This window comes from Canis lupus, chromosome X (genome assembly GCF_011100685.1).
Source record: "Canis lupus familiaris isolate Mischka breed German Shepherd chromosome X, alternate assembly UU_Cfam_GSD_1.0, whole genome shotgun sequence".
NCBI lineage: Eukaryota > Metazoa > Chordata > Mammalia > Carnivora > Canidae > Canis > Canis lupus.
In genome coordinates, this window is record NC_049260.1 from 55,828,021 (window position 1) to 55,849,987 (window position 21,967).

General features: G+C 39.2%; 1 protein-coding gene across 5 annotated transcripts; it reads left to right on the top strand.

Annotated features, from left to right (window-relative positions):
• The first annotated feature begins 38 nt into the window (after nt 1–38).
• Nucleotides 39–20,546, top strand: ITGB1BP2 (integrin subunit beta 1 binding protein 2). Of its 5 annotated transcripts, XM_038587680.1 has the most exons (12): nt 39–593; nt 826–875; nt 965–1,021; nt 1,100–1,245; nt 2,165–2,259; nt 2,365–2,423; nt 2,562–2,632; nt 2,752–2,851; nt 3,116–3,229; nt 3,478–3,540; nt 8,002–8,040; nt 20,321–20,546. In XM_038587680.1, exons 1-12 carry the CDS (start codon nt 530–532, stop codon nt 20,390–20,392), a joined length of 930 nt encoding a protein of 309 aa, XP_038443608.1. In that variant the 5' UTR covers nt 39–529; the 3' UTR covers nt 20,393–20,546. The 5 variants fall into 5 exon arrangements, with proteins under 5 accessions (XP_038443608.1, XP_038443609.1, XP_038443607.1 ...); XM_038587681.1 differs by lacking the exon at nt 8,002–8,040; XM_038587679.1 differs by lacking the exons at nt 8,002–8,040; nt 20,321–20,546 and adding an exon at nt 3,882–4,282.
• The last annotated feature ends 1,421 nt before the right edge of the window (nt 20,547–21,967 follow it).

The window sequence follows — 21,967 nt, forward strand, 5'->3', positions numbered from 1 at the left end:
GTGAATCCTCGATTTAGGCAAACTTGGGGAAGTTGGATGCATACTATGGCTTAAGTGGTTGACAAAGATTGGAGCTATTGGTGATACAGAAGCAATGAGGATGAGAGAAGAAAGCTGCTCTGAAAGAGGAAGAAAATGAGCTGAAGGAACTGGGGTGCCTTCATTGAGCTGGGAGGGGTCTCAAAATCGGGATTCACTTCTGAGCAGCTGCTGATATGTCAGAGGCTTGGAATTGGCCTGGTAAATCTAAAACTGTCTGGGCGGTGGTTAGTTGACCTCACCCAAGTTCCAAGCCCTACTCTGCCTGATCCTTTTTTCTTGAGCCCCAGAGCTAAACTCCTGAGCTCTTTCCTATTGGTTGAGAAGACCAATTGAAGTTCCCTTGCCCATGTTAGGAGGTGTACGCCTCCTGAACTAAAGATAGAAACAGCTGGCCCTTCCAGGCAGCTAAAAGCCTCCAGACTAAGAGGTGTTCCCCACTCGGCAGCCAGACTCCTTGAAATACCCTTTCAGTAATTTTGCCAACATCATGTCTCTACTCTGCCATAACAAAGGCTGTGGGCAGCACTTTGACCCCAATGCCAACCTTCCTGGTGAGTAATTCTGAATTTGCCAGGGGGCTCTCTGTGCTAGGGGAGTGATCAGCTGTGGGCGGTCTTAAGGGAGCAGAGAAATTTGGTGTATCTGCCCTAGTTTAATTGGTCTGGGTAGTCTAAGATCTTTTTTTTTATATATTAAAAACCATGAGCATATAAATCTGGGAAAGTAAGAGAAGTGATGCTAGCTATAGTTGGCTTTCCTTGATCCTTCTGCTGGTATCCACAGATTCCTGTTGCCATCACCCTGGGGTCCCAATCTTCCATGATGCACTTAAGGTGAGAAGTAGGCAAGGGAGGATACCAAAAGCATTTCCTAAAGGAAATATACCCAAGAATCTAAGCTGAGCTGGGTCTTTTGTTATCAGGGTTGGTCCTGCTGCCGGAAGCGAACTGTAGATTTCTCTGAATTCTTAAACATCAAGGTAAATTATTTACTTCCTTAGATTCTGTCCCTAATAGAAGGATTTTATCCCTAATCCTTCTCTCCTTATCTGTACTAGGGCTGTACTGTGGGACCACACTGTGCTGAGAAGCTCCCTGAGGCCCCTCAACCCGAGGTGCCTGCCACAAGCAGTTCACTTCAGGAGCAAAAACCTCTGAATACGATTCCAAAGTCAGCAGAGACTTTGCATCGGGAGAGGCCCAAGTAAAGAGGAGGAGGTCCCTGGGTTTTTCCTACATTCATGGAACTTCCTAGAAGTGATTAATGGGTCATTCAGGTTTGGGGATTAGAGATGTGAGGAGGGGCAAGTAAGTGTGTGGGCTTTGTGTCTATTTTATACCTTAGGGGGAATTTGTATCCAGAAATAATGTCTTTAAGTTGGTATGTGGGTGATGGGATAGGTATTTAGAGTTAGCAGAAGTAGATAGCCCCTCATAAATACATACTTAGTTATAATACAAGGGAGATTGTTGTGAATGACTTGATTTTTTTTCTTTTTGGAAAAAAGCTTTATTTATTTATTTATTTTTTAAAAATTTTTATTTATTTATGATAGTCACAGAGAGAGAGAGAGAGAGAGAGAGAGGCAGAGACACAGGCGGAGGGAGAAGCAGGCTCCATGCACCGGGAGCCTGATGTGGGATTCGATCCCGAGTCTCCAGGATCGCGCCCTGGGCCAAATGCAGGCGCCAAACCGCTGCGCCACCCAGGGATCCCGGAAAAAAGCTTTAAAATGAGTTTTCCATCAAGAAAAACGTGCAGTATTAGCAGCCATGTAGGCTGCAGAGAATAAATTAATTTTGTGGAAGTAGCATGAGCAACAGAAGAAAGTCATGTTAGGTCCACAATTAATTAGAAGAGGATGCAGATATGATGCAGTTCTGCATAGAAATGTTAGAGCAATTGAGTAGATGGGCAAGAAGAGCTCTAGGGATTTGTCCAGGGTTCAGAGATTTGGGATGTCCACAAAGAAGATATTTGGCAATGGAGTTGCTAACCAACTTTTCCAATCCTGCCCCCACTTTCACCAGACTTCTTTGATACTATTACCACTGGTGGAAGTGTTGGAGCTGTTGATCAAGTTAATGGGTCAGAACTAAATCACCCCACCCATGCACCCTAGGTCAGAGTTGCCTCCAAAGCTGCTTCCACTAAATATATCCCAAGCCCTGGAAATGGCATTGGAACAGAAGGAATTAGACCAAGAACCTGGAGCAGGTAAGTGAGTCCTTAGTAGGAAGGCTTTGCAGACTGGAATTTAGTGAAAGTGGCAATTAGGTGGAGGGAATGGATAGGTTCCTGACTCTTGTTTCCTTTGCCTAGGACTTGACAGTAGTCTGATCCGAACTGGTTCTAGCTGCCAGAATCCAGCATGTGATGCTGTGAGTGAGAGCTTATAGGGGATGCAAACATGTGGCTGAGAGATGCTATATCTGGGATGACTGGGTATAGATATGAGGCTGCTGGGTGTATTTTAGAATGACCTGATTCCTCTCCTGATTCTCCCCTATCCATCTTAGGTTTACCAAGGCCCTGAGAGTGATGCTACTCCATGTACTTACCACCCAGGAGCACCTCGATTCCATGAGGGGTGAGAGAGGGGACTGGGTAGGCTCCGTGAGACCAGTTTTTCCCACTCTTGATCATAAGGTGGGTGGGGGCTCATGGGGAGAGGAAAGGAGATTCAGTTGAATTATCCTTCTACCTCAGGATGAAGTCTTGGAGCTGTTGTGGCATCCAGACCCTGGATTTTGGGGCATTCCTGGCACAGCCAGGATGCAGAGTTGGTAGGCATGACTGGGGGAAGCAGGTAAGCCCCAACTTTCCCAAACACTTGATTAGAACCCAATTCCAGAAATCCTGCCCCCCGTACCTCATGGCCAAGCTCTCTATCTCCTCCCTTTTGTACAGACCAAATAAGATTCTGCCCTTTTATCCTCAACAGCCTAGAGGCTTTGCAATATGAAGTAGTATTAATCGCTCAGATTCTGTGTCTCTTCTCTAGACGCACCTGATAACTTCCCTTGGGTTGAGAGTTCATTCTTACCACCCATATTTCACATCTTTTCTCCAGCTGCCAGCATCTTGCCGTCATGATTGGCACCAGACAGATTCCTTAGTAGTGGTAACTATATATGGCCAGATTCCACTTCCTGCGTTCAACTGGGTGAAGGCCAGTCAAACTGAGGTGAGGAATGTCTGATGCTGGACGGGAAGCTGGTGAATTGGGTGATACTACAATTTTACAGACAGAGTCATTGTCTGGAGTGGACATGTGGGCTCCATAATCCCCTCAGAGGAAGGTAGAGCTAGTAGGTTAGGGCTATCTGGCTGACCTGTGGATGTAGGGCTCACACCTCTGACCTGGTTCTCTGTTGTAATAACTTGTTCTGACCTTCTGGGATTGTTACTACCCATTTAATTATTTTCTTTCAGCTTCACGTCCACATTGTCTTTGATGGTAACCGTGTGTTCCAGGCACAGATGAAGCTCTGGGGGGTAAGTGAAGATAAGGGGCACAAGAGGGGGAGGCAGATGGGGTGAAAAGAAGGACCTGACTGGAATGAATAGAGGGTATCTTAAGGGATGGAATTATAGTGGGAAAGTGGAGGTTTCTCCTCATTTGCTTTGATATTCTTTCTCCCCCTTTGCTTCCCTTTTTTCTCTCCCCTCCTCCTCTCCTTTTTTTTCTCTCTTACTATATTGTTTTATTCCTCCCCTATCTTGTTTTGCCTACCTTACATCTGTTTATTTTTCTTTGTCATTCATTACCATCCCACCCCTTTGATGTCCTCATTTTCTCCTTCTTCTGTGTTCCTCTATATTTTCCTCCTCCTCAGGTCATAAACGTGGAGCAGAGCTCTGTTTCCTTGATGCCATCTCGGGTTGAAATCTCCTTGGTCAAGGCTGACCCGGGATCCTGGGCCCAGCTGGAGCACCCCGATGCACTAGCTGAGAAGGCTAAGGCAGGGGATGTGTTAGAGATGGATGAGGAAGAATCTGAGGATTCAGATGATGATCTGAGCTGGACAGAGGAGGAAGAGGAGGAAGCAATGGGGGAATAGTGACACCAGTCAAGTATCTAGATAGGACCTCAGTGGTTCCCTTAGAATCTCAAGAGACCAGGATATGGTTGGCCATGAGGAGTCATTGAGCAGCAGTAGGCTGAAGGAGGGGAGAACAAAGGTGTCCAAACCATGCTGTTTTTTCCCTTAAATAAATCTTGTATTCTGCAGTTTCACATAGTGTTATTCTCTCACCTCACTAAGATTGTATTCATTCCCCCAACATCTGTGTGTCTTTAACACACGTGTGAAAACAAGCACATATACATTCAATCTGTTCTTCACAATCACCAGGTAATTTACTGAGTACTTAATGTGTGCCCAGTTGCACCTTAGGTGGTTTAGAGCTATCTGAGAACTGGAAAACTTATTTATTCCTCGCAGGAAAATTAGTCTGGCTGACAGGCTAATCTACATGAAATAACAATAAACATTATCAGCTTAACTGAATGTTACGTTGTGCAGTATAGTTATTAAGAGCTATAGGAGTTAAGAGAGAGTGAAGTGATTAATGTGGACTATAGTAGAAAAGGAAAGCTCCATGGAAGAACATCTTTTAACAGCTTTATTGAGATAAAATTCATATACCATACAATTCACCCATTTGAAGTATAAAATTTAGTGGTTTTTTTAGTATGCTCAGAGTTGTACAATCACAATCAATTTTCATCACTCCAAAAAGAAACCCTGTACCCATTAGCAATCACTACCAGTCCCCCCCCCCATACTCATAGCTGTGGGCAACCACTAATCTACTTTCTGCCTCTACGGATTTACCTATTCTGGATATTTCATATGACTGGAATCATATAATATGTGGTCTTTTGTAGAAGATTTCTTTCACTCATAAAGTTTTCATAGCTCGTCCATGTTGTAACATGTATCAATATTTCTTTTATGGCTGAATAATATTCCACTGTATGGATATATCACATTATGTTTATTTTGTCAGTTGAGGTACATTTGGGTTGTTTTTATTATTATGAATAATGCTTCGATGAACATTCATATACAAGTTTTTAGGTGGACTGATATTTTCACTTCTCTTGGAAGTATCCAAGTATCTAGAAGTATAATTTCTGGGTCAAATCGTACCTTTAACCTTCTAAGAAACTGCTAGACTGTTTTCCAAAGAGGCTGTGCCATTTTACATTCCTTTCAGCAATGTAGTTCCAGTTTCTTCATATCCTCAATAACACTTGTTATTTGTCCTTTTTTTAATGGCCATCGTTCTGAGTGTGAAGTAGAATTTCATTATGGTTTCAACTGCATGTTCCCCATGGGTAATGATGTTGAGCATCTTTTCATGTGCTTATTGGCCATTTGTGTTTTTTTTTGTTGTTGTTGTTTTTGTTTTGTTTTCTTTTTTTTTTTTTTATTGGTGTTCAATTTACTAACATACAGAATAATACCCAGTGCCCGTCACCCATTCACTCCCACCCCCCGCCCTCCTCCCCTTCTACCACCCCTAGTTCGTTTCCCAGAGTTAGCAGTCTTTACGTTCTGTCTCCCTTTCTGATATTTCCCACACATTTCTTCTCCCTTCCCTTATTTTCCCTTTCACTATTATTTATATTCCCCAAATGAATGAGAACATATAATGTTTGTCCTTCTCCGACTGACTTACTTCACTCAGCATAATACCCTCCAGGCCATTTGTGTTCTTATTTGGAGAAATGTCTATTCACATCTTTTGCCCATTTGTTAACTGGGTTGTCTTTTTATTGAGTTCTAAGAATTTCTTTAACATGTTCTGGAGACAAGTCTTTTGTGAGATACATGACTTGGAAATATTTTTTCCCATTCTGTGTTTTGTCTTTCTACTTCCTTGATGGGGTCCTTGATGGTACACAAAAGTTTTAAATTTTTATAAAGTCTAATTTATTTTTTCTTTGGTTTCTTACGTTTTTGACGTCATAGCCAAAAACCCATGGTTTAATATCAAGGCCATGAAGATTTGTTCCTATGTTTTCTAAGAGTTTTATAGTTTTATGGTTTTACATTTAGTTCTTTGATCCATTTGGAGTTATTTTTTGTATGTGGCATGAGGTAGGGGTCCAACTTTGTTTTTGAATGTGGATATCTACTTGTCCCAGCACCATTTGTTGAGAAGGCTATTCTGTCTCCATTGGATTGTCTTGGCACCCTAGTTGAAAATCAATTGGCCAAAAATGTAAAGGATAAGAAATTTTGAGTTTTGAATGGAAATTTGTAGGAATGAGAAATTTGGATGGGTATGGAAGAGTGCGGAGAGCCAAACTGAGGCCAGGTGTTTTATTTTTTAAAAAGATTTTATTTATTTGAGAGAGCGAGAGAGAACATGAGCTGCGGGAGAGGCAGATGGAGAGGAAGAGAGAGACTCTGCTGATCAGGGGCTCCATGCTGGGCTCTGTCCCAGGACCTTGGGATCATGATCTGAGCCAAAGGCAGACACCCAACTGACTGAGCCACCCAGGTACCCCTGGAAAGTATTTTATTTTCCTTTTTGTGTTTTATTTTAAATTCCAAAAGTAATACATTGTCACTGTAAAATACTCAATGCAGAAGTATATAAACAGTAAATGTTCTTCTTCCAATTCCTCCAAGCTTAGTCCCTTTGCTGTTTCTAACCACTGCTAATATATCAGATGGAGGATGTGTTTAAGGGAGAGAACAAAAAGTTAAATGTAGCTAGATTGGGAGGAGACTAAAATTCTAGATGCAGGATTTTGAACATGATTTAAAAGAGAGAATTGGGGATCCCTGGGTGGCGCAGCGGTTTGGCGCCTGCCTTTGGCCCAGGGCGCGATCCTGGAGACCCGGGATCGAGTCCCACATCGGGCTCCCGGTGCATGGAGCCTGCTTCTCCCTCTGCCTATGTCTCTGCGCCTCTCTCTCTCTCTCTCTGTGACTATCATAAATAAATAAAAATTAAAAAAAAATAAATAAAAGAGAGAATTGAATTCTATCTCTGAGACTAACAACACACTAAATTAATTGAATTTAAATAAAATTTATAAAGAAAAAGGCAGTATAGACATTTTTAAAATGTAGATTCTTCTTTTTAAAGATTTTTTATGTATTCATTTGAGAAAGAGAGCACAAGCACCAGCAAGGGCAGGGACAGAGGGAGAGAGAGAAGCAGACTCCCTGCTGAGCAGGGAGCCCCTTGGGAGTGCTCAATCTCAGGATCCTGGGATCATGACCTGAGCTGAAGGCAGATGCTAAACTGACTGAGCTACCCAGGTGCCTCTAAAATGTAGATTCTTAATCAAAGGAGTGATAATCTCTTTCTTGAGTCTCCTTTGAGTCAGATTTACCCACCCCCCTTCAACAGGGTGGCCAGGAATCTGGGTGATTCAGGCTCTAAGAAACATCAAACTAGAAAGCTTCACCAAGCCTCAAAATGATCTCAAGTTCTTTTCATAGCACCCATTGCTCTCAGTTCAGATTTAAGGAACATAATATCTCATTGGGAGCTACAGGTAAGATGGAGGTGGAAGAATGGACGTGGGCAGCAAAGGTAAGGGATCACAGGATAGCATGGCTGAGGATTTGGAGCTTGAAGCAAGATTAGAGGATATTGGAGAATGCATCTCTACCTCACAGAAAAGTTTGATCAGAGTTAAAGGGGCTTCCTGGACCTCCAGGATATTCCACATTTATGGCTCATTTCTCTGTTCTCATTCTATGTATTTGAAGTGCAAATAACATCTCCCCCTTGACCTGAACCCTTCAGATCCTTTCAAACCCTGGCAGCAGGTTATTTTTAATGTCATTTTTCTATAGGTGAGTTGACATCAATAGGGGCTTTGGTAGACATTTAAAAAATTTAGAGGCATAGAATGTGTGTAGAAAAGTGCAGAAAGTGCATTGATCTTTAATGTACAACTTTTTTCTATCTTATCAAAATCAGGGGACCAGTAACTACCCAGAATTCCTGGAGAGGATGAAGGTGAGGAATCAAAAAGTTCAAGTAACCCTTGTATATAAACTTGATATATAAAATTTCAGGTTTACATAATTAATAAAGTAGTGTACTTATTTTATGTAGTACAAAGCCTAAAATGTAAGAAAGTTTCAAGCAGGTGCATAACAATAATAATAACAACAATAACCACAGCTACCATTTCTCATACAAACTAACCTGCCAGGCACTATGCTAAGTGCTTTGCATGCATTATCTCATTTACTTCCCCACTTCCCACCATCAAATATACATATTTGTTCAAATTAGCACAAATCTTCTCCTTACCTCCTTTACACTTCTTATTTCTCTCCATTGTGCTTTGTTATCCTGTTCCTTCACACCTTCCTAGAAACTTTACACTATTAATTATCCTCTCTCTCCTGTTTATTCAACCTTTCCCTCTCATTGGGCATTTTCTTTTTTTTTTTCCATTGGGCATTTTCATTGACATTTAAACATGCTCACGTCTCTCTGATTATACAAAAACAATTTCCCTTGACTACATAACCCTTTCCAACTGCTGCTTAACTCCCTTCTCTCCTTTATAAGCAAACTTCTCAAAATAATACTCATTTTCTATTTCCTCCTTTCCATTCCCTTCTAAACACACTTCCAACCTGTTCAGTCTGTGGTGATAAGGTCACTTTTGTCCATCAAATCACTAAATCCAATGGATAGTTTTGGTCCTTGTCTTACTTGATCTCACAAGCAAAATTTGACACCCATGATGGTTTCTTCTGTGAAATACATTTCAATACATTGGCTTCTATGCTGTATGGCTCTTCTTGGTTGTCCTCCCACTTCTCTGGTCATTCCTTTCAGTCTCCTTTGCAGACTCTTCATTTTCTACCTGGCCATTGAATAATGAAGTTCCTCAGAACTTAGTCCTAGTCTTGCACTGTTCTTAATATATAACTCTTTTAGACATTTTCAATTATGTCCATGATTTCAAATATCACCCACATGCAGATGACTCAAACATTTTTATCTCTAGGCCATATCTTTTGAGGTCCAGATTTTTATATTATGGTAATAGTAGCTAACACATATTTAGAACAGTGCCTGGAATATATAGTAAGAACTATGTAAGTGTTTCCTATTATAAGTACTACTATTACTCCTCTTCACCAAAAGCTTTCACTTCAGACTGTTAGGAAAGTTGGGGTATTTTTTACTCTTGGAGAGGAGGAACACATCTTCAATATCCAATTTTACAGTGTTTCAATAAGAAAATAAGATTTTCTTGATGGTCAGGTTTTGCTGACCACAAAGTGATAACATATTTAACATACCATTGCCTCAGCTCCAGGATTAAGGGAGATTGTATTCATCTGCTGAAGAAATAAAGCATCATGTGTAGAATGCCACTGTGCTAACCACTTCTACCCACATTATGTTACTTAATCCTCACACCTGCTCCATGAGATAAGTATTATTATCCCAAATTTTTATAAATGAGGATACCTCCTCAGGGAAGGAAATATCTTGCATGAAGTAACATAGCTACTGATCAAAACTCAGTCATTGCTAAGAGCTGTCCTAGAGCCGTTTGAGAATATCCAAAACCTAAGGACCCAACTGGGGTCCTAGAAGAGGGGTCTTAGAAGAGGAGCATAACACCAAGCCTCTCTAGCCTAGTGGACTTCATTTGACAAGCCTGTCTAGGAACCAGCGAAGCCCTTGGTGAATCAGTGATATCTTACATTGATGTAACACTTTCTAAACAACTTTTACACTAGATTCAGTGTTACTATTTCTGGGATCCTTGCCTCCACTGTCCCCTTTCTCCCTTTCTGTTCCCCAAACCTCAGAACACTGCTACAGGGAGAACCAAGCTGACCAATATAAATTCATGCTGTCCAACTTCAACTTGGCCCTTGCAGCTGCTCAGCAACCCTTTTCTTTGTCTCATACGTTCCCTGGCACTCTCCCCACAGAGGCTCTTAACAGACCATCCTCTTCTCAAATTCCAGCTCCTCCTGTTCCACTCCTTCTGACTAATACACACACTTTCATGGGATGCTTGACAATTCAATAACGTTTTAAAGCTTTTCATTACAGAGAATTTAAAACATGTACAAAAGTAGACAGAATAGTATAATGAATCCCCATTTACCAAACACTCAGCTTTACCTAGTATCAACTGTCACACTCTTGTTTCATCTATCTCCTCCTTTCTATACTATTTTGGAGCATATCCCAGACATGATATCATTCCCTACCTAAATATTTCCGTATGTATCTTTAAGAGGTAAGGATCCTTTTTTAAAAAATCATAGTTGTGATATCATTAGCACACATGAACAAGCAATATTCCCTTTAATATCATTAAGTACCAATCAATATTTAAATTTCCAGTAGTTTCATAAATGTCAAAAGAATTTTTTTTACAGCTTCTTAGTTTGAATCAGTATCCAAATAAAGTCTATACATTGTGATTGGTGGATATGTATTGTATGTCAATTTTATCTATTTTTTTAAAGTATTCTCTCTATGTCCAACGTGGGGCTTGAACTCATGATCCAGAGACCAAGAGTCCTATGCTCCACCCACTGAGCCAGCGAGGTGCCCCATATGTCAGTTTTAAACTAACAGTTCCCTTTCATCTCTTTTTTTTCCTTACAATTTTTTATTGAGAAAATCAGATTATTTTTCCTTTTTTTTTTTTGAAATCAGATTATTTTTCAGTAGAGTTTCACACAGTCTGGATTTTGCTTATTGTATCTCTGCTATATAGTTTAAAATGTTTCCTTGACCTCTGTTCTATATATTGGTAAAATTAGTGTTGTACAATGCATCTTCTATATTCATTGTCCTATTTTCAGTAGGGTGGGGAAATTGTCCATGTGACCAAAGATGTGGAAGGTGTCTGGCTTGGCAAGTGACTCAGGAAAGAGCCAAGACTCTTTAGCAGTACTGAAACAGATAGTTGGGGTCAGAGCTCAATAAATAGTAACGGAGGTCCAGGCAAGATAGGATGGGTGAGGGGCCAGCAGTGTCAGATTTCCACTCTGCTGGTATTTAGAGCAGGGCAGGCAATGAAGCAGTGATCAGGCTGAAGTCAGAGCTGGAAAAGGAGACATAGTACTTGAAGCAGCAGTTGGGATTGTTTCTCTGGGGATTACACTACTTGCTATATACCCTGTTTTCTAAATATATCTTATCTATTCATTCCCACCTCTGTGCCTTTGCCCAGGATGTTTCCTCTGCTTGGAGTATCATCTCCTTTGTCGCCACATATCCAAATCCTATTTATCTTTAATGACAAGTGAAAGTTCTTTGTTTTCCATATTTTTGCTTGTAGAATCATAAAAATATCTCTGAAGGGATAAATAAGAGATCAAGAATATTGATTGTTTTGGGTGCCTGGGTGGCTTAGTTGGTTAGGCATCCAACTCTTAGTTTCAGCTCAAGTCGTGATCTCAGGATCACAGAATGGAGCCCCACATCGGGCTCCACACTCAGCACAGAATCTGCTGGAGATCCTCTCCCTCTCCTTCTGTACTGCCCCCTCTTCCCACCATGCATGCATACTCTCTCTAATATAGCCTAAAAAAAGAATATTGATTGCTTTTCCAGGAAGGGAACTAGATGGCTAGAGGACAGGGCTGGAAGGGAGAAAGATATTACTGATTTGTTACAGGAGGGACAGGTAGCCTGATAAAAGTGTTTGCTATGAATTCGGTGGAAGTAGAAGCAGAGATATTAAGTAGAATGAAGAGAGTCTGGAACAGCATCTGTGGGGAGAGTGCCAGGGAACATATGAGACAACTAAAAGGATTGCTGAGCAGCTGCAAGGGCCAAGTTGAAATTGGACAGCATGAATTTATATTGGTATGCTTGGTTCTCCCTCTAGTAGTGTCCTGGGATTTGGGGAACAGAAGAAAGAGAGAATGGGGACAGTGGAAGCAGGGATCCCAAAGACTATTAACACTGAATCTGAAGTAACTGGGAGGTAATAACTGATGTGGATGAAGTGAGAGGTAAAGTACCTAGGGGTCCCACTGAAGTTAGAGTTGAAGAGATCAAAGACATAAAACTTGTTTGGAAGAGTATTATATCTAGGTGAGATATCAGTGATTAACCAAGGCCTTATTAGTTTCTCAATAGGCTTGTCAAAGGGACTCTTCTAGAACTCCACTGGGGTCCTTAGGTTTTTGGATATTCTCAAATGGCTCTAGAACAGCTCTTAGCAATAACTGAGGTTTTAAGCAGGTGGAGTTCATCACTGAAATTGTAGCTTCTGCAAGAGGCATAGTGGGAAGAGTAACAAACTACTCTTTATTGAGCCTTTACTGTGATCTAAGTACTGTAATAAATAATCTGTCTATTCTCTGTTATCTTTTTCTGTCTCTGTATATAACCTATACATGTATCTCAAATGAAAATATATATTGTTTAATTCTCACAACAGTGTATTAAAAGCATTATTATTTTTATAATACATGAGGAAATTGAGCTTCAGAGGGGTTACATAATTTTCCCTAGGTCACACAACTATCAAGTGTCAGAGCCTGGGGCACTAATCTAGGTCTTGACTACAAAGCCCATGTTCTTTGGTGTTTAAGCAGTACTTTCCAGCAAACACCCTCCTCTACTAAATTAATCTTATTTTGCCAGTGACATCTGTTAAAATATTATAGATGCATTCTTGCCAAAAATAGTTATACACTGAATTGAAAACTTTTGATGATGAGTAAGGAGTTAATTGAGTAGGATGGAAGAGATACTTGGAGGCAGGGAAACTAGTTGAGGATAATTGGCAGTGGTCCAGGGGAGAAAGCTAAGCCCCAGACTAAGTGGGCGTGGTAGTAAGAATGGAGTCATAGATGTAAGAGCTACGTCTTAGCTTAGGCTGTTATGATAAAGTATCATAGACTTGGCAGTTCATAAACAACTAATTTATTTCTCATAATTCTGGAGGCTGGAAGTCTGATCAGGGTGCCAACACAGGTGAGTTCTGATGAGGGTGAAGGGAGCAAAGAGAGGAAGAAGCAAGCAATGTGGCCATGCTGTGCTGTGTTTCTTGAACTTAACACAACTCACTCCTTCCTCAGTGCCTCTGTTATATCTGATCCCTCTGCCTGGAATAGTCTCCTTCCAGGATTTTGAATAACTGGCTCCTTCTTGTCATTCATGTCTGAGCTCATGATAGGTAACCAATTCATTATCTTGAAAATTAATCAATAAAGGGAGAGAATCTAGCATTTATCCTGTATTTCCTATCTGAACTGAGTAACAAAATAGATGGGGGGATATGTCTTTTTACAAAACTATTCCAATGAATAAAAAGAAATAATAAAATCAGAACATCACTTTTTAGCAATCCTTGATAAACAGACATAAGCATCAACAGCTTTTAAGATCCTAAAGAGACATTGTGTCCATCTTATAGTCATACCAAAGAGTGGAACCCAAGTTTGATCTGATCTTTGGGGTCAGATCTTTGGATCCAGCTGCCAATTTGCAGGAAATAGAAGAACTGCACAATACCTATGTAATCAGCAAAATCCACAGGGAGGAGCTTTACAGATCAAACTACAAATATATAGAAAATGTTTGAAAGGATACACACCAAACTAACAGTGACTTTCTCTGAAGAATAAATTTAAAGGTTCAAATATATTATTTTTTAAAAATTTATTTTCCATTTTATTCACTTCTGCAATTTTTTTAAAGATGAAAGTTGAATATTTAAATGTCACATTGATGAAGATGATACTCATCTATTTTCAGTGCTGACTTTTCTCATGAATTTGAATTTTGCATTTACAGTTAACTTCTTGCTAGCATTTCCACTCATGTTTTGCCATAATTTCAAACTCATATCTAAAATAAAATTTAGGGGCGCTTAGATGGCTCAGTGGTTGAGCATCTGTCTTTGGCTCAGGTCGTGATCCTGGGGTCCCCGTATCGAGTTCCCCTCAGGGAGCCTGCTTCTCCCTCTGCCTATGTCTCTGCCTTTCTCTCTGTGTCTCTCATGAATAAATAAATAAAATTTAAAAAAAAGAAATGCAGCAATGAAAATCATTTTACATTTATCTTTGATTATTTGTTTTTTTAAAAGATTTTATTTATTCATGAGAGACAGGCAGAGGGAGAAGCAGGCTCCATGCAAGGAGCCCAACGCGGGACTCCATCCTGGGTCTCCAGGATTACGCCCTGGGCTGAAGGCGGCGCTAAACCACTGAGCCACCCAGGCTACCCATATCTTTGATTATTTGTGCTAATATTTCTTAAATTTAGAAGTGGGATTGCTGGAAAGAAGATATATACATTTTGTATATCTAAAATGTTAATAGAAGGGCTCCTGGCTGGCTCAGTGAGAGGAGCATATGATTCTTGATCTCGAGGTCATGAATTCAAGCCCCACATTGGCATAGAGATTACTTTAAAAATAAATTTTTAAAAATGTTAATAGATACTGTCTGACTTTCCTCCACAAAGACTATTCCAATTTACATGGCCATCCAGCAGTATATAAGGTACCAGTTTCCCCAATACTCTCATCAATACTTTGTTATCAGGGATGCCTGGGTGGCTCATCGGTTTAGTGCCTGCCTTCAGCCCAGGGCATGATCCTGGAGTCCCGGGATTGAGTCCCACATCGGGCTCCCTTCAGCTTCTCCCTCTGCCTATGTCTCTGCCTCTCTCTGTGTGCCTGTCATGAATAAATAAAATCTTTTTTAAAAAAAGGAAAAAATACTTTGTTATCAATTAAAAAATGCTTACCAACTAGATGTGCAAATGACGGTATCTTGTTTTTATTTTGCATTTTCTCTGATTATAAGAAAGGGTGAGGGGTGGCTGGGTGGCTCAGTCGGTTAAGTGTCCAACTCTTGATTTCAGCTCAGGTTATGATCTCAGGGTCCTGGGATTGAGCCCCAAGCTAGGCTCTGTGCTCAGCAGGGAGTTTCCCTCTTCCCCTCCCACCACTTTCACATATTCTCTCTGAAATAAAATCTTAAAAAAAAACAAAGGGTGAGCATTTTTTTTTACTGAATATTCATGTGCAGACTTTCAGTTAACTTCATTTTCAGCCCCATGTATCATGCTCATACTCTTTTGTATCTTGTCTTAGATCCTGGGGCCTTTCCATAGTTTTACTGGTAAATTTGCTTCTTATCTGCATCTTTTTTCCCCATTTTTAAAAAGTAGGCTCTGTGCTCAGCATGGAGCCTAATGCCAGGCTTGAACTCACAACCCTGAGATCAAGAGTTGGATGTTTAAACTTACACTGAGCCACCCAGGTGCGCCATCATCTGTATCCTTTGCACTAGACTAGGATTTCTTCCTGGCTACTATTTAAGCTACCATTTCTCAAATGGCTTGCCTACTTCTAGAGAACACTTGGAACTTTCTGTCCTTTGAGTTTGTATTTTATATATTAGTATACATTGAGTGGTGCCTTAGAAGTGTTCTGAAATGCTGTATTTGTCATATACTAAATTCCCACATGATGGGCTCCTGGCTGGTTCAGTCAGTGGAGCATGCAACTCGGTCTTGGGGTTGTAAGTTCAAGCCCCATATTGTGTGTAGAGATTACTTTTAGAAATAAATTCCTGCATATAACTGCCTCTCTGTTCAGTTCCAGTTATCTGTCTATTCTTTTTTATTTTTTTATTTTAATTTTTTAAAGTAATTTGTACACCCAACATGGGGCTCCAGTTTACACCCTGAGATCAAGAGTTGCATGCTCTACCAAGTGAGCCGGCCAGGCACCCATGTTTGTCTATTCTTGAAGTATATCACACCTTTATATAGTAATTTTATATCTGGTAGGCAAGTCTTCCCTTGTTCTTTTTTTCTTCCCTTCTATCTTTGAGAAGTTTCTTGGCTCTTTCTATATATTCTTTCAGATAAACTTCAGAATCAACTTCTCTGGTATTCCCACCCTGTGCCCCCAAAATCCCAATGAGATTGTTAATGGAAATTTATAGTTATTTGAAATATTTTCAATTATGAAATCCTTCAGGAATATTGTACATCTATCTATTTTTCAGGTCTTTGTATGTATAGCCTTAAGTATTTTGTAGTTTTATTCATGTAAATGTTTTGTACATTTTTGTGTGATTTTATTTTTAAATAATCTCTACACCCAATGTGGTGCTTGAATTTACAACCCCAAGATAAGAGTCCCATGCTCTACTGACTGAGACAGACAGGCACCCACTTTTGTACATTTCTTGTTGGATTTACTTCTGTCATTTTTTCCCACTATGAATGGGATTTTTTTCCCCATTATATTTTCTGATTGGATATTTTTATATAGAGGAATTTTTATATAGAGAAATTATTGATTTCAAACAAATGCTTTTCCTGTTTAATTATTTCTCAATTTTCTTAGATTGTATATTCTATGTAAACAAGGACATTTTATGACTCTTCCTCTATAATATTTATAACTTTTACCTTCTTTTGTCTTAATGGTTTCACTAGAACCTGGAAAGCAATGTTGAGTAGTGGTATTTTTAAAAAACAGGTGAATAGGTGAATATTCTTGATTTGTTCTTACTTTAAGGAGAATGCCAATAATATCTCACTATTGAGTATGATGATTGTAGTTTTTATCTATACTCTTTATGAACTACCAGAAATAAATCAATGTAAATAGAATATATATGAAAAAAATATATGAATATGTTATTTTTTATACAAAGAATGTCATACTATAAACACCTTCTAAACTCTTTGCTGATAAATCAGCTGTCAGTCATTTTTTTTAAGATTTTATTTATTCGTGAGCGACACAGAGAGAGGCAGAGGCATAGGCAGAGGGAGAAGCAGGCTCCTCACAGGGAGCCTGATGCAGGAATTGATCCTGGGACACCAGGATCACAACCTGAGCCGAAGGCAGACGTTCAACCACTGAGCCACCCAGGCATCTCTGAGTCATATCTTTTCTTTTCAGCTCTTTTTTTTCTATTTTCATTATGGAAGTTTTCAAACATACAAGAGCAAAGAGTATAATAGGGGCTCTTGGATGGTTCATTTGGTTAAGTGTCTGCTTTCAGCTTGGGTCATGATCCCGGAGTACTAGGATCAAGCCCTGCATCAGGCTCTCTACTCAGTGGGGAGCCTACTTCTCCCTCTCCCTCTGCTGTTCCCCCTGCTTGTGCTCTTTCCTCTCTCTCTGATCAAAAAATAAAATCTTTTTTTTTAAATAAAATCTTTTAAAAAAAAAGTAGGGCACCTAGGTCGTTCAGTCAATTAAGCATCTGCCTTCGGCTCAAGTCATGATCCCAAGGTCCTGGGATCGAGCTCGGCATTAGGCTCCCTGCTCAGTGAGGAGTATACCTCTCCCTCTCCCTCTGCCCGTCCCCCTGCTGGTGTTCCCTCTCTTTCTCTGTCAAATAAATAAATAAAATCTTTTTAAAAATTTTATAAAAGAGTAGTATACTGAATCCCCGTGTACCTGTCACCTGGCTTCAGTGATTATCAACTTATGGCCAATCTTTTTTCATCTATATTCCTCTAACCCCTGCTCCCCCACCTGCACACCAAGGTTATTCTGAAGCAAATATCAGACATTGTATTACTTCATTTTATCCATAAAAATTAACAATGCTTTAATATCATGTACTTTAAATGTACAGTCACTGTTCACATTTTCCTCATTGTCTCATAAATGTTTGAGTTTGTTGTCAAGGATTGTCAGGTGCCAAATGAGGACTATACACTGCAGCTGGTTGATAGGTTTCTTAAATTTCTTATCTATAGGTGCCCCTTTCTTCTCCTCCTTTTTTTTCTCCCACGGGATTTATTTGTTGAAGGAACTGGGTGGTTTGTCCTGTCATGTTTCCCATAGAATGGATCTTAGTGATTGCATCCCTGTGGTGTTATTTCTCTGTTCTTTTTATTTCCTGAATATTGAGTAGATCTAAGGTTTGATTACATTTAGATTCAGGTTCTATTTTTTCCTCTTTTGGAGGGCAAGAATATGTCATAGGTAGTATTGTATACTTTTATAAGTAGATAACAAGACTCTCGTTCCTTTTAAGATATTCTCTTTGATATTCTGAAGTTTCACAACAATGTGTCTGGGTGGGTATTTCTTTGTTTCGTTTTCCTGTTTAGGATTCCTGAATCTTAGAGATTGTCATCTTTCATCAATCTCAGCTACTTTTTCTTCAAATACTGCTATTCCACTCACTGTTTTCTCTGTTAGTCACCTGAACTCCAATTGGACATCACCTGTAAGCATGGGGCCTTTTAAACTTGGGCAGTAAGGAGGTGCTTGCATGGCTCAGTCAGTTAAGCATATTACTCTTGGTTTGGGTTCAGGTCATGGTCTTGAGATGGTAGGTCAAGCCTCGCATCAGGCTCTATGCTTGGTGTGGGAGTCTACTTCAGATTCTCTTTCCTACTCACTCTCTCTCTCAAATAAATAAGTCTTAATAAATAAAAAAAACTGTAGGCCACCAGGAATCAAATGACTTCAGGGCAAAAGTGTGCTCCAGCACTTAACCCAGCAGAATTGTAGTTATACATTGTTTCCTCTCAGTGTACCATATATATATATATGTGTATGGATGGAGATAGATAATATCTATCTATCTCACCATACACACTTAAAAATATATCTTGAAATCCATTCCATATCACTGTAAAATCTACCTCTTTCTTTCATGTATTGAAATATAACATACATTTTAGTAAAATGCATGTATCTTAAGTATATATTTTTATATGTATATACATCTATGTAACTTACCCTATGTCTAAATACAGAGCATTTTCAGCACCATAGCAGGCCGGCTTCCTATGCTCCCTCACTGTCTTACCCACTCCCAAGATTAACTGCATTCTGACTTCTACATCTATAGATTAATTTTGCCTGTATTTGAATTTCATATAAATGGTATGTATTCTTTTTGCCTCTGACTTCTTTCATTCAGCATTTTCTGTGAGCTTCATCTATGTTGTTGAATATATCAGTAGTTCTTTTTCATTGCTGTCTAGAATTCTACCTTCTTAAAATTAACTTCCATTTTATGGATATATCATAATATAGTTAACCAATCTCCTGTTGATGGACATTTAAGTTTCTTCAGTCTTTTGTTACTACAAACACTGCATGTCTATTCACGCATCTTTGCCAATGTGTATAAGCATAATCAGTAGGATAAAATCTTAGGTGTGTTGTGAGTGCTAGATGAAAGATTATGTGCATTATTAGTTTTAATAAACTGCCAAATTGCCTTCAAAGAGGATGTGTTAATATATTAAATAACAATATAGATAAGGGTATGTTTCCCAACATCTTTCCAACTATTAAGTATTTTTATCTTTGCCAGTCTGACAGGTAACACGTAGAAACATGTAATTACTACATGTTTTTTAACTAAAAATACATGCACATGGTAAGAAAATTCAAGCAGTATAAAAGGTATACAATGAAAGTTATGTATTACCCCTACTCTAAGTCCCTAGTTCCCTGGTTTCCTTTCCAGAGATTACTATTGTCGGTTACTCATGAATCTTCCAGATACAGTCTATACAAATCATGCATGTATAAGTGGGTATATTTGTGTGCACATGTGTTTGGATATCTCTATCTGGCAGATATTTTGATGAAAACAAGTTTACTTTCCCCTTTCCCTTTAAAAATCTATCTCCATCTCTTTTCCCTTTTTTCACAAATGGCAGCAGGCTATTTCTCTGCTTTTTTTCACTTAACATATCTTTGAAATTGTGTCATAATAATACTTTTATAGCTGCCTTTTATTTTTTATGGCTATATTATCATTTATTTGACCAGTCCCAGGCATTTTTGTTGTTTTCAATAACCTGTTTTATAAACAATCTCCTTGAACATACTTATTTGTACACATGTGCCAGTATATTTATAGGATAAATTCCTACAAGTATGGTTCCTGGATCAAAGTAGTTTGTGGCTGATGTGATTCCCTGCCCAAGATCCATTTCACATCTTCCCTGTTATTTAGTGGTTATAAAGTTTGAATTGGTGTAATTGATCTCAGCCTCAGCTTCTGGATGGGGTGTACCACCCTCAACCCAAACAGGGTAAGCCCATCCCCCATGCTTCAGTGATTGGTTCAGGCAACCCAAGCCATAGCCAATGAATGCATACCATTGTCCTGTCAAGGGGATTGTTCAGGAATGGGCCATTGACCCAATTCAAGTTAATGAAATCTTAGAGGATATTCATTGAAGTATTTGGGAAAAGATTTTGGTTTTGGTTTCATTCTTTGCTCTTCTGAGACAGGTAACAGAAGCCAACTTTATCTCTTCTTTTGGACAGTGTGGTGTAGCTGATGTGAAGCCTTTAAATGCTATAGCCCTTTTGCTACCAAGAAGGAAGTCAAATTTATGATGAAGCTCACACTTTTGAAGACAGATCTGACAGAAAGAAATTGGGTCCTTGGTGATATCTTTGATCCGTGGAATCAAATCAACTGCAAAGTTCTCTCACCCCTTGGAATTTGCATTTGTATAAACCAATAAATCCTCTTTATTGTTTAACCCTATTGGAGTTGGGTTTTCTGTTACCAATAAAAAGGCATATGTACTTTAGAAGTTTTTGATATGTTGCCTTCCAAAAGTTACACCAATTTACAATGCCAACAACAAAATACAAGAGTGTCTGTTTGTCCCCACCCTTGCCAAAATAATGTATTGTCAAACTTTCTGATATTGCCATATTTACTGGAAAAGAATGTTATCTCATTGTATTTTAACACAATCTTTTTATTATAAGTAAGGTTAAGCTTCTTTCTAATATGCTTCAAAGTCACATGTATTTCCTGTGTGTGTGTGTGTGTGTGTGTGAATATAAGTGTATATTGTTCATATCCTTTGCCTAGCTTTGTTTCTCTTTTTCTTACTGCTTTGTAGAAAAAAATTTTAAACATATTATTTATTTATTCATGAGAGACACACAAAGAGAGACAGAGATATAAGCAAGGGAGAAGCAGGCTCCCTGCGGAGAGCCTGTTGTGGGACTTGATCCCAGGATCCTGGGATCACGACCTGAGCCAAAGGCAGACATTCAACCACTGACCCACCCAGGTGCCTGAGCATGCGACTCTTGATCCCCAGGTTGTGAATTTGAGCCCCACATTGGGAGTAGAGTTTACTTAAAAAAAAAAAAAAAAAAAAACAGAAGAGGGATTGCTGGATTATACGGTAGTTCTATTTTTAATTTTTTTAAAGATTTTTTATTTATTCATTTAAGAGAGAGTGTGAGTGAGAGCATGAGCATGAACAAGGGGGAGGGGCAGAGAGAGAGGGAGAAGCAGACTCACTGCTGAGCAGGGTGCCTGGTGTGGGGCTCAATCCCAGGACCCCAGAATCATGACTTGAGCCAATTGCAGATGCTTAACTGACTGAGTCGACCAGGTCCCCCAATTTTTAATTTTTAAGGAAACTCCTATTTTCTAAAGTAGTTGCACCAATTAACATTCCCACCCACAGTGTACAAGGATTCCCTTTTCTCCACATCCTCACCAACACTTGTTATTTTTTGTGTTTTTGATAACAGCCATCCTAACAAGTGTGATGTAATAACCTGATTTTGATTTGCATTTCCCTGATGATTAATGATGTTGAGCATCTTTTCATGTACCTTTTAGCTATCTATATGTCTTCTTTGGAAAAATGTCTAATTCAGATTTTCTGCTTATTTTTTAATCAGTTTTTTTTTTGGTTTGTTTTTGGTTTTTGCTATTGAGTTGTATGAGTTCCTTATATACTTTGAATATTAGTTCCATATCAGACATATGACTTGCAGTTATTTTCTGCTATTCAGTAGATTGCCTTTTCTTTTTGGTGATGATTTCCTTTACTGTGTGCAAGCTTTTTAGTTTGATGTAATCCCACTTGTTTATTTTTGCTTTTGTTGCTTTTATTTTGGGTGTCAGTTCAAGAAATCATCACCAGCACTGTTGTC

What these genes read in the sequence shown, in the direction of transcription:
- ITGB1BP2 (XM_038587679.1), top strand. Translation starts at nt 530, where the DNA reads ATGTCTCTACTCTGCCATAACAAAGGCTGTGGGCAGCACTTTGACCCC. An exon ending in TTGCATCGGGAGAGGCCCAA is followed by an intron (nt 1,246 to 2,164) that starts GTAAAGAGGAGG and finishes CATGCACCCTAG; the next exon opens with GTCAGAGTTGCCTCCAAAGC. An exon ending in AGACCAAGAACCTGGAGCAG is followed by an intron (nt 2,260 to 2,364) that starts GTAAGTGAGTCC and finishes TCCTTTGCCTAG; the next exon opens with GACTTGACAGTAGTCTGATC.